Source organism: Felis catus, chromosome D1 (genome assembly GCF_018350175.1).
Source record: "Felis catus isolate Fca126 chromosome D1, F.catus_Fca126_mat1.0, whole genome shotgun sequence".
Classification (NCBI taxonomy): Eukaryota; Metazoa; Chordata; class Mammalia; order Carnivora; family Felidae; genus Felis; species Felis catus.
This window is the reverse complement of record NC_058377.1, coordinates 43,438,171-43,451,485: the sequence shown is the minus strand read 5'-3', so window position 1 is coordinate 43,451,485 and position 13,315 is coordinate 43,438,171. Positions and strand designations below refer to the sequence as shown.

The following is a 13,315-nucleotide window of genomic DNA, read 5'->3' as shown; positions in this document are numbered from 1 at the left end:
TTACTGCTACTGAAAGGTGAGCGCCTAATCCTTGAACCAACTTTACCGGAATCACGTACGGAACAAGAATGGAAATCTCCATTACCAGTAACCACAGGTGAGTACTCATATTCATGAAAGCAACTTCTGTTATTTTCTCTTAAAATTAGGAACGATAATCCACATGTCTGTTTGTTTAGGTTGTTTCCAAAGAACTTAATAGTAGAAATTGTTTCATTACTTTAAATTTAGTCCATTATGAGGATGCAATCTCTTCTCTTTGTATTTATTTTTTGAGTTAGTATGATTATTTTTCCTTTGTTATTTTTGTGTGCGTTGATTATTCATATATAATCGTGAAGTACAGAAAATAATTTGGCACCAGATAGCTTGCAGTTTGGTAGGTAAAGCAATACATATATGCTAATCGTATTATTTTTCTGTAGATACTAAGTCATCTATCCATGCCTACCAAGCTGTTCATGTTATGCTCTGTGTATGTGCATATTTAAGTACATGTTTGTATCTCAGGTCTATTTAAAATGCCGGTCGATTCAATGTGCTGAATTATCCCAGAAACACTCATTGTTAGGTTGAGTGTTTAAAATGTCTCTTAATGTTCTCAGCTTCAGACTTGGATTTCAGTTTTCAGAGGGAGATTGTCAAGTGTTTAGGAATTGGAGTGACCTAGAGAAGACTGTTACTTTTCCCTATGAGGAAGTTTAGATACGGGAAGGTTCTCTGCATCCACTGAACATGAAAATAAGGACTCTTGAGTGCAGCCAAATCAATTTATGGACAGTCCCCGACTTAAGATGGTGGGACTTAATGATTTTTTGACTTCACAGTGATGAGAAAGTGTTGCACATCCAGTAGAAACTGAACTTCAAATTTTGTGTTTTGGTCTTTTCATGGGCCAGCAATGTGCCCTAACATTGGTTCTCTGGTGACGTTGAGCAGCAGCAGAGGCAGCCGCAGTTCCCAGTCAGCCAGCGACCGTGACAGTTGACCTCTGATGCACTTCAATCATTTGTACCTACACAACCATTCTGCTTCTCACTTTTAGTACAGTATTCAATACATTACAGCAGATTTTCGACACTTTATTCTAAAATGGACTTTGAATTAGCTGATTTGGCCCAATTTTAAATGTAAGTGTTCTGAAAACTTTTAATGTGTGTGAGGCTAAGCTATGATGTTCAGTTGGTTAGGTGTATTAAATGTGTTTCCAACTAATGATATTTTCAGATTACAATAGATTTTTTTCAGATGTAACCCCATCATAAGTCAAGAAAAATCTGTATTTTAAAATTCTTTTTTTGGGGGGGCGCCAGGGTGGCTCAGTCGGTTGAGCGGCCGACTTCGGCTCAGGTCATGATCTCGCGGTCCGTGAGTTCGAGCCCCGCGTCGGGCTCTGTGCTGACAGCTCAAAGCCTGGAGCCTGTTTCGGATTCTGTGTCTCCCTCTCTCTGACCCTCTCCCGTTCATGCTCTGTCTCTCTCCATCTCAAAAATCAATAAACGTTAAAAAAAATTTTTTTTAATTCTTTTTTTTAAGTTTATTTTGAGAGACAGAGAGAAAAAGAGCAGGGGAGGGGCAGAGAGAAAGGGAGAGAGAGAGAATCCCAAGCAGGCTCCCAAGCAGAGAGAAAGGGAGAGAGAGAGAATCCCAAGCAGGCTCCAAACTGTCGGGGCTTAAACTCACCTGAGCAAAAACCTGACCCGAAATTGAGAGTCTGACACTTAATCAACTGACCCACCCAAAATCCCCAAGAAAAATCTGTACTTTAAAACACAATTTTTATTTGCTGCTGACAACTATTTTAACCTGAGGTATATATCATTTCACAGAGAACTGGAATTCTAGATAATGAGTCTGAGTACATTATTAGTCTCTCTTTTTTTTTTTTTAAGTTCTTCATCTTTTTTTTTAATGAAATTTATTGTCAAATTGGTTTCCATACAACACTCAGTGCTCATCCCAACAGGTGCCCTCCTCAATACCCATCACCCACCCACCCCTCCCTCCCATCCCCCATAAACCCTCAGTTTGTTCTCAGTTTTTAGGAGTCTCTTATGTTTTGGCTCCCTCCCTCTCTAACCATTTTTTTTCCTTCCCCTCCCCCATGGTCTTCTGTTAAGTTTCTCAGGATCCACATAGGAGTGAAAACATATGGAATCTGTCTCTTTTTTTTGTTGTTGTCATTAAAATCTTGAACGCATCAGGGTTGATAGAGAAGATAAATTGACTTGTTTGAAAATTTCAAAATGAAGGGAAATGGGTAAGATCTGAACAAAGTATACAATATTTAGCTTTAAATAGGTCAGCTTTTTGTATTAAAAATAAGGTAGACTGGGAGAGAGGATGTTCCTTAAGAAATATGCTAGGCATTAAGACAAGTAGATTTGGTTGTATGCATTGAGTGTGTATTCGTGTAGCATGGTTGCATAACCAAAGGTGAACTATCTGATGGTTCTCTCTTCTCTGTTTCCATGGCACATTACATGTTTCTCATTATTACAACATCCTTTTCTAAAAACTAAACTAAACTACACTAAACTTGGTTATATCATCCTTCAAACTCTGACTCGCTGGCTGGTCCAAGTACAGATGTGTTTACAATTAATTAATTATAGCCAGTTACAGATTTCTCTGGAGTACCTGGGGGTTCAATAGGCTAAGCGTCTGACACTTGATTTGGATTCGGGTCATGATTTCATGGTTCCTGGGATTGAGTCTCATATGGGGCTCTGCATCGAGCCTGCAGACAATAGCACTGAGCCTGCTTGGGATTCTCTCTCTCTCTCTCTCTCTCTCTCTGCCCTTCCCCCACTCATGTGCTTGCTTGTTCTCTCTCTTTCTCTCTCTTTCTCTCTCTCTCTCTCTCTCAATGAATAAACTTTTTTAAAAAATTCAAACTCTGGGGCACCTGGGTGGGTCAGTCAGTTGAGTGTCCAACTTTGGCTTAGCTCATGATCTCACAGATAGTGAGTTTGAGCCCTGTATTGGACTTTGTGCTGACAGCTCAAAACCTGGAGCCTGCCTCAGATTCTGTGTCTTCCTCTCTCTCTGCCCCTTCCCTGCTCATGCTCTGTCTCTCTCTCTCTCTCTCTCCTCTCTCTCTCTCTCTCTCAAAAAAAGATAAACATTAAAAAACAATTAAAAATTCAAACTCTGACCCACTGAGTACTAGAATATTGTCTTTTTTTTTTTTATCATGATGAAACAGATTACTGTCATTACAATTCAGAGATCAGTAAATGCTGCTTGATTTAATATTAATCTTGGACACTACAGCTCAGAGTTGTCTTTTTTTCCATCAGTAAGATCTATATTTGAGTATGGGATCAGTCATTTATTCAATGTGTGACTTTTAGACAAGTAACTTATTTTACTCATACTATGTCAAGCTTATTCATTATAAAGTGTTGGTAAAAACAGAAAATAAGTTGCTATCATTATTAAGGAGACTAAAACAGGTAATCCAAGTAAGAGGAGTTAATCCATGCCTAGAATTGGAAAACAGTATTAGCTTCTACTATGATCACTTTAATATTATCATTAATGTTATCAGTCTAGAAATGATTATATTGGAATGAATTCTTGCCCAGTTTCTAGGCCATTCTACACAGGGCAAATTTAAACTTTCTTCCTGTCCCTCAAACTATCTCCTCCAGATGGGTGGGTTTGGGTAGAAGGCTTTATGTTCCATGTCACTGAAAATCGTGTGTTCATCAAGCAGAAAGCCATGAATCTCCTCCCACAAACTGTTACTCATAAATATATCTGTCAGCATTACTGCCTCGTTGCTACCTATTTTTCAAAGAGGTATTGTAAAGCTGGTTTTATAATTTGTTCAGTAAAGCAATAATTCACCTCATGTCTAACTCCAACTTATTTTGGACCCAAAATGAGTTTTCAGCCTTGCACGTATACAGCCTCTCCCATTCAAGTCCTTCCAGATGGGAAAGATAACAGCAATCATATAATTAAATATTTAGTCACAATTTATGGTAACTAAAATCATGTATTTTTAAAAATTTCAATAAATGATTTAATATATTAGCTGGCAATAAAGTGAAGAACTTATTAATAAACAATCTTTGGATGAGTCCTGTTTTAACCAATGTTTTTCATATCCATTGATGATTCTTGCCAGAAAAGATGATCATCATGATTGTAAAATGATTTTTCTATTTCCTTAATTCCTCTTACATGTATTTATGGTCAGTCCCAGAGTGGCTTACTTTAATGCCTTGATGACATTGTCACACACCCAGGTCTTCCATTTCTGTCATCCTCAGGGTGTATGCTTTGGTCTCTAGGCAGGTGGACATTGTGGTAACAAAATGACAGTCTCATGCATCACATTCAAATACTGTCCAGAGGGGCATGAAACAGTTGACTCTTCCTTATGGTTCTTCTCAGGAGCCAATAAACACTTCACAAAATCCTCATAATAGCATTTCCTTCAAATTGCATTGGCTAAATAGGGTCAAGCGGCCTATAACCAATCCCTGGCAAAGGGATAAGGATGATTGCATTAGGTGAAATCTGATCCATGCTCTGTTCTGGTGGTTGGATCTGTACTACGTTCCCAGGTCCACTTAGAAGGGAAGACACAAATAAACAAATTTGGAATTGTACAAGGGAGCTGGAACTCTGGTATGAAGGCCATGTTTGACAAATCAATAATCTGACCTATATCATGAGGACTGTCTTTTCCTCAGCATCTGCTATATGCTATAGATAGCGTGTCCTGCTATATATACTAGGATATTTGTACATAAAGGAAGGAAATAATTTTTACACCTTTTGGTATTTTTTAATATATTTTTAAACAATTTTAATGTTTATTTTTGAGAGAGAGAGCACAAGTGGGTAAGGGGCAGAGAGAGAGAGGGAGATGCAGAATCTGAAACAGTCTCCAAGGCTCCGAGCTGTCGGCACAGAGCCCAACACAGACTCACACTGACAAACCGTGAGATCATGACCTGGGCCAAAGTCAGGTGCTTAACCAATTGAGCCACCCAGGCACCCCCACCTCTTGGTATTTTTTAAAGTTTTGAATATTCACTTCTTTAAAAGGCCTATGACAAACTAATTTCCTCTTTCTTTCCTTTGTCTCCTCAGAAATATGGATTCCAACATCTTCCAGAATGAGTTCACTTGTTCCATATGTGTGAAGTACTTCATAGACCCAGTCACTATAGGCTGTGGGCACAGCTTTTGTATGCCTTGTCTTTGTATCTTCTGGGAGGAAGCCTATCATCCTCCTTCCTGCCCTGTCTGCAGGGAAACATCCCATCAAACAAACTTCAAAACCAACATTGTTTTGAAGACACGGGTATTCCTTGCCAGACGGGCAAGACCTTACCACTTACCGAGCTCTGCAGAACAGATGTGTGAGATACACATGAAAACTAAGAACTTCTTCTGTGAGGTTATGAAGGACCTGCTCTGTTTGCTGTGCTGTAAGTCAAAGGAGCATGAGGCCCACAGACATTGTTCCACTGACTGGACCGCTGAGGAATACCGGGTAAGCAATGGCTGAGACAGAATCTGGGGGATCTGATATTTGAGAGACTAGAAAAAAAGAATTTATTCATCCATTCATCTTACTGAACAGGTATTAACTGGCATCATGTGCCCGACACTTGGATAACCTATTGAAAAAAGGATGTTCTCAGTCCTACAGCATTTACATTTCTGCAGTTAAAATCTTACAACTCAAGCTTGATGGTGATAATAATGTTGATCATAGTTGGAACTGTGAAGACCAAGGTAGACAAATCTGTTAGTTTCAGGAATGGTTATTGTCCATTATAACCATAATTACACAAAGCCTAAGCTAATAGACTCTATTTAGAAACACCGTCTCTCCACTAAAGTAATAGGGTATTAGGAGATGATAACTGGTAACAGGACCATTAAAAGGTGAGATAGGTTCATTTAGTGAAAATTGGTTTTATGATGTAAAGTTTGACAGCCAGTGTCCTCCATGATGAGACAGCCTTTCCAACTGTAGCTTTACTATGTGGTTATAAAAGTCCTCCATATTTGACATTGAGCTTAGCAGTGAAATGCATTGGCACTTTGCTCTCTTTAATAATCATGTATTTTGCATTCCCTGCCCCTCTCTGTCTGTTATGACATGGAAGTTTCAATAACAGCGTTTCTGATGCTCACATTCATGGTTCTTTTGTAGCAAAAGCTCCTGAAAGAAATGAGGTCTGTGTGGGAAAAGACACAAGAAAATCGGAGAAATCAAAAAAGAGAGAGCAGCAAAATCAGAGCATGGGAGGTAAGCAAGGGATTCTTTTTTCTTTAGTACCAGCTTCAACCACACAGTGATTATACAATAAAAGCTTGAGCTAAAATCATAATGGTAATAGTCTTCCATGTGTGAGTAACCAATAGCAAATCAGTTCCACCTAATCATGTACAGGGAAGTATGTCACTTTTGTGAAGCTTTCTTCCTAAAACCAAAAAACCCACCTAAAAGATTTTATTTCCTGGATAACACGGTAACACACCAACAGGTACAGGAAAATCACTATCATAATGGGAGACAATAATTGATACATGAGATAAATACAGGGTTTCTTAGAAGGAAAAAAATCTTTGAATGTGCAGAAGATACTCTCTGATTATATTAATGATTGGACAGTTTGATATTGTAAACTCATGAGAATATAAAGCAGATAAATATGTGAGGGTTAAGCCTAACAGCTAGAGGAATCCTGAAGAAGTTGATAGCCTAAAAAGTTCATGCTGGTTAACACATGTACTATAAGAGATGCAGTGTTGAGACATATGGCTTGAAACAGTAGCATTGGCTACTTGAAAATGTGACCTAATGAATGAGAGAGGAATGCAGATCTATCATTTATGGATTCAAAAATATGGATTGAACACCACTAGTAGAAGATGTGAAACAAAAGCCTATCCATATTTTTGAGGAAGTGAAGATTTCCTGATGGAAATATAAACAAACAGTATGAGGGAACCTTGTCAGCACTAATAAAGGAATCAAAATGGGGCTGTGTGAATGACAAGGTGATAAAACAAAATTATCTTCATTACTTAAGGGTGATATCATTAAGTATATAACCTACAATATTTTTTCTTTGAAATATCCAGTGCCTCTGTGTCTCAGTAACTGTTCCAAGCCAACATAGAAATAGACAAAAGCAACAGATTTCTTTGCACTCAAGGAGCTCATGCAGTAGTTGGGGAAGGTATTTGACAAGTAAAAATATAAAACTTAGAATATGAGTCATCATGATAACTGCTTTTTGAGAAAAATATAGTAGGAAGGAAATAAGGAAAGTAGCTTTGACAAAATTGAGTTTTCAGTACAGTGGTCAGAAAAGACTTACGATGGAATATCACTTTGGGCAGACACCAGCATGATGTCAGAAATCAAGGCATGTGGCTATCTGGGAAAATAGCTTTTAGGAAGAGGTAATTAAACACATCTCACACTAAACTTAGAATTTCCCCACACCTGCCTGTATTTCTCCATTATGAAGACAATAAAGGAAAGTGAGTAACAGTAGAGACATTTGAAGTCAGATCTAAATATTGAGTATGACCTATTTATGAGAAGCACAGTTGAAGTAAGCATGCTAAGTGGGTGAACTGAATGTAAGATGAACCAAAAACTCATTTAAAATACTGAAGGTTAACTGGTGTAATGAGGAGAAGTATCCAAATGGATCATAGATAAAGGCACAGAGATAATTAGGTGTCATTTTACTGAAGGTTCATCTAATATATGCTAAGAAGTTGAAACATATTGAACACAGTTAAAAGTTGCTGAAGGAGTTAAAGCAGAGATATCACAATTATCTTTTAGAAAGTTCATTCAGATAGCAATTTATAAAGAATAATGATTGATTGGAAGACCTCAAAATGAAAGTCAAGGAAGCAAATTGGCTGTTTAGGAACCTTGAAAGGAAATTTGGGGAATTAATTGAACACAGATAATGGGAAATGGAAGGATTTAAAGGACAGTCTTTATGGTAGAGAAATGCCAGAAAATATTATCTGTTTGAGTGTAGAATGTTAAATGGATAAAATTTAAAAATGCAACAGATTTCCTTGATTTGGAACATCACCAAGGTTAGAAATGGAGGAGGTATGGCTGGTCTGGGTTAAGATAATGTTAGTTTGAGAAATGTGCCACTGTAAGTTCCTGTGAGATATCCTAGAAGAAATGTGCAGGAGGCAGTTGGATGTGTAAGGTTGGAGTCTACGTGAAAGATTGGGATGGGACAGGGGCATTTCACAATTGTTGGAAAATTTTAGGCATTGGAGCAGAGGGTTTTCACATGGGAATTTTTAGAAAGAAAAGTAAAAAGTCTTCACATGGAAAGATAACTTGGGAAATCCCTGTATTAGTAACTCCAGCTGGGAAAGAGTAGCTGGAGAAGGCAAATTGTTAGAAAGAAACCAGGATACAGGGATTTCCTTGAAGCCCAGGGTATGCAGGCTTCTTCTTATAGCAAGAAGGACTGATGAAATATAAAGAACTTTGTAACATGCATGTAACAACTCATGTGGATTCAGCAAAGAAGGTTCTGGGGAGATAAAGAGCAATCTCATTAAAACAGGAATAAAAGAGAGATTTCACTGATTGGAAGAATGATTGAGAGATCCATAAACAAGTCCAGTGAATGTATACCTGTGAACAAGAAATAGGCTTTTTTGGAGTAAAAATGACACTACAAAAGCCAAGACATTGGGTCAACCGAGTACGTTTGTTTTATTTCAAAACTATGTGCATGAACAAACCACATTTATTTATTTTTTTAATTTTTTTTCAACGTTTATTTATTTTTGGGACAGAGAGAGACAGAGCATGAACGGGGGAGGGGCAGAGAGAGAGGGAGACACAGAATCGGAAACAGGCTCTAGGCTATGAGCCATCAGCCCAGAGCCCGACGCGGGGCTCGAACTCACGGACCGCGAGATCGTGACCTGGCTGAAGTCGGACGCTTAACCGACTGCGCCACCCAGGCGCCCCAACAAACCACATTTAAATGTTGGGGGGAAATTGGGGAAGATAAAGTGACAAAAAGTGAGAAGAGAGGAATTAATACTGGAAGGTGGTTGTCTGTTGACCAATGTCTCTAAGGACATGTGGAAGTCAGCTAAGAAAGGGGGTGTAGAGCCTTGGGCAGGATGAGTTAAGCTGCACTCATACACACAAGGTTCTGGTCTGCTTGCAGTTTGTGGACGTGGAAGCAAACATTTTAGAAAGGTCTTATCTTATTCTAGGAAGTAATGTTTGCTATTATTTTCAGAAAGTGAGTTAGTCTGTAGCTGAAGTATCTGGGCATACAAGAGATGAAATGGATTTAGTAATGAGGATTCTTAGCATATTAGGCAGGACAATTATTAAATCACAAGTACCTATTATTAAGAAAACGTAGATATTTGGGGGAAGGAGTTAGAGTCAAGTTTTCGCTTCTAGTGCCAAAAAATAACCAAATGAGCAGAAAAGGGGATCAGGGGGCAGAAAGATGTCCCTAAATTTCTGTTTTCAAGAATGTACCCAATTGCTAAATGTCAGAGGAGAAATAGTAGATGATAAGACAGGGAGAGCCTGCTCTGTGATCTAAACAATCCACTCACCGCAGGGTTATGTGTCTCTGCGGAGGGAGATGATCCGTGCTGAATATCGGAAGGTGTACCACTTGCTTTTCGAGGAAGAGAGACGTTATTTAGAGAGAATGGAAAAAGAAAGCAACGAGATTTTACAACAACTCAGAGCAAGTGAGGACAGCATGCACCAAAAGGGAAAACTCTTAAGAGGAATGTATGAGGACCTCAAGAAAACGTGTCATAAACCAGACGTGGAGCTGCTCCAGGTAAGGGCTGAGGAGAGTCACGGGGCTGCCTGGACAACGTCCACAATCTCTTCGTCTGCCGTCACGCGTTGGCAGTGATGCTTTGTGATGCTGTGGGAGGGGTTTTACCTGTCTCGGTGATGCAGAAGTCCAAAGGGTATTCTTGCCATACGTCGCAACCCAAGTCTGAAAAAGCAGGTTAAACACAATCCTAGAGAATACCTCCTTCTCAAGCTGCAATATACATTCACTTACTGATGGACAGCCCCGAGAAGCTTGTTTGAAGACTATGGATGTGTATGTGGACCTGGCAAAAATGAGAAATTTCAGACTCTGTACAATTCATTTTCTCTTTCTGTTTCCGTGTACATGATGCAATTTGCTGGAATTGGGGCTTACCCACTCTTGGGAATAAGTAATGAGGTCTCTACTGCGAATCTTGCGGCATATACTGAGTTTTTTTTTTTTTCTGTTTCTCTTTGCAGCATTTTGAAAACACTTTAAAAAGGTAAGTTTACGCCTATATTAAAAGTTTGAGAATTGTTTAAGAGTAATCAGGCTATTGGTGCTGAAATAGGAGCGTAATTTATTATGATAATAGAACCCATTTTATAATATATTTATTTTTCCATGTCTCATAAGGTAGAGACGCGTTTGTCATTTTGTGTAAGGTGGAGCTGGACAGGGCTCTGTGGAAGCGCGTGCGGTTGGCAGTTCTGGGCACAAGCTGCATGTAGACAAAGCGCCATTTGCGATTTTAATGCTTAGAAACGTAAGAACACATTGAGGATGTGGCCCAAAGCTGTGACAGGCTTATGTGGGAGAAATAGGTGTTTCCGAGAAGCATAAAGTGGGAGAAGGGAGAGAAAGCCACGGGGCGGGCAGGGGGAGGACCAGGTAGGGTTTGGGCTCCCACGCAGCACGTGGCTGACTCCAGCTTCACGTGGAAAGGCTGTCTGTGGCACTTACGGAAGCTGGGACCTGGGAGCAGAATCTCTGCCCGGGCTAAGCTCCTCACCCCCTTGCTGTGCTTATATGGACACAGCATCTCGGTGGTGACCAGTGTGGATTAAAAATCAAAGTGCCCTCTGTAATGTCCTCAGTTTCCAGCCATTTTGCAGAACCGCTGCTTGGCTGTGAAGAACCAGATCCTGACATATTATGCCAGGATCAAAGTGTTAGGAGGTAGAATTGGGTTTAGTTTGCTCTTCATAAAATAAATGGATATTTGTTAAGTTTCCTCGTTTGTGGAGTTACATTCATAACCATTTACGATGCTAACTATGAGGATTTTAATGAAGCATCTTCATGGGGACGTAGATTAAATATAACCATTGTAATGAAAATGAACTCAGAAAGAGTAACTGACTGTTCTTTTTTGCAGGAGTGAGTCAGTGCAGCTGCACATGCCCCAACCTGTGGATCCACGGCTCAGTTCATGGCCCATCACGGGGCTGATAGAGAGACTCAACCATTTTCTTGGTAATAGACCGCCCTTTGGTGGGATAGCCGTACGTTCTCCTCAGCTAGTGCCTATGGGTTATGTTGTTCCATTGTACGATTGATGATTTCATATCTGGGCATTTTGTAACCCAGTTTGCCTTTGTGGAAAAATAATATATGTGGACCAACAAATAATATCTGGAGAAAACCCCAGTACAATAGTTTATGATAAGCTACCTGGAAGTAAGCAATAGGAAAAGATAGTTGATGTGTGCATCATGCTGAGGTTTGGTGTTAACTGTATGAAACATGTAAATCTGCATGAACATTCAGTATATTCCAGGTTTCGGGTTATGTGGTGATTACTGGCTGTGAGGTGAGTAGAGAGTTTTGTTTTCTAGAATGTTTCACAATAAACACACTTTACACAGTACATCCTTTATTCACATAATACAAAAATACTTTGTATAAATCAATAGTGTTAAGAACAGAAAATGAATACTTCTACACAACCCCACAAAGTAAGCTAACCACTTACTGCATAATTTTCTTCTCAAAAATTACATTTGCTGAAAATTCTCACAAACATTCTACTTGTAAAAGACATGAATTTTTCTTTCCGGTCATTTTATCTTGATATATATTGGTAAAAGACACTTAAATACGAGGCAAAGTGACCACTCTTTAGGAATTATTATTATTTAGAGTTATTCTTATTTTCTGAGAAGAGAAGTTGGCTACTCCTTTCTGTTACTGTCAATTACTAATGATGTCCCAATTTTAAAAGTTTCAGAGGAAAAAAAACCAGAGCTTAGCAATATCCCTCTTCTTTATACATTTTAAGAAAATTCATAAATGTCTTCTATTTTGTCTCATTAATGATTTGCTCATTATGAAGACAGGCCCTGGCAGACAGTAGATTTCTAGAGCTTCCTCACTGCCCTGGCCCTTGTTTCCAGGGAAAGCTAGAAACCCAGACACGCTATAAAGCCCACGTCCATCAGGAATTGGTAACACTCCATGTTAATGGGACTGTTTCCTTCCTCCTGCAGTGCCCATTTTTTTTGAAAATGAAACAACGACCTGTCACATGCCGCTGTTTGAAGATCTGAGACGTTGGCTCTTCAGTCGCGATCATCCTGACGTTGTCACTAATGCAACAAGATCAAAATACTTTCTGGCATGGGGAGCCCAGACATTTACCTGTGGTCAGCATTACTGGGAGGTGGATGTGGGGAACTGTCGGAACTGGGCCCTTGGATTTTGCGATGATTCTTGGACAATGAGGAATGACATGGCGCTTGACTCAGAGGGGATTTTTCTACTCTTTTGTATCAAAGAGGACAACCAGTGTCGTCTCTTTAGCTCCTCCCCACTGTCGCCTCAATATGTAGAAAGGCCTCTGGGCCACGTGGGGGTGTTCTTGGATTATGAGTGTGGTGTGGTGAGCTTTGTGAACGTGGCCAATTGCTCCCTCATCTGCAGTTTCCTCTCACGTTCCTTCTGTCTTCCTCTCCGACCCTTTCTATGCTCTGCACCCTCATGAGGAGGGACATGTCAGAAAGTGACCGCAAGCGTCAGCTCAGCGAAGTGCCTGCTTGATGGTCTTCAATGTCTCCCTTTATCCAACCCATTGACTATTTTTAAAGTTTGATAATTACAAGCGTATACATTTGTTTCCATTGTATTTAAATAAAAACAATCTTTCTCAGAGGTTGATGCTATCTTTATTCTACGTGGTGTCCTTTCACTTGATTCTAAGGTAGCTGGAGGCGAAGAATACCTGAGTTGGTTTACTCGGCTGCATGGGTTAAAGCAAGAGCACAGGTTTCTTCTCACTGGCAGACCTGGAGTTCTCTCCTCTTTGCTCTGCATCTGCTAAGGTGTGTTTCTTCACCAAGTCTCAGCATTAAAATGTCTTCTTCGTGGAACGGTTTTTTAAAGCTTCTGGACTAAATGAGGTCTCCTGATTGTATGGTCTCAGAAGACCTTATACTCTCTGTAAAGTCCACAAGTTAATATTGCCCCTCTCCTCT

At 39.6% G+C, this 13,315-nt stretch overlaps 1 protein-coding gene across 1 annotated transcript in view; it reads left to right on the top strand.

The window, feature by feature from the left end:
• The window catches only part of LOC101091395, a 61,715-nt gene extending 48,768 nt beyond the window's left edge, over positions 1-12,947 (top strand). Inside the window, exons 14-19 of the mRNA XM_045038086.1 lie at positions 5,113-5,518; positions 6,188-6,283; positions 9,612-9,857; positions 10,322-10,344; positions 11,221-11,318; positions 12,332-12,947. Of these exons, the coding sequence (XP_044894021.1) occupies positions 5,113-5,518; positions 6,188-6,283; positions 9,612-9,857; positions 10,322-10,344; positions 11,221-11,318; positions 12,332-12,825 (1,363 nt within the window). The 3' untranslated portion in view covers positions 12,826-12,947. The remainder of the gene's footprint in view (positions 1-5,112; positions 5,519-6,187; positions 6,284-9,611; positions 9,858-10,321; positions 10,345-11,220; positions 11,319-12,331) is intronic.
• Positions 12,948-13,315: the final 368 nt, after the last annotated feature.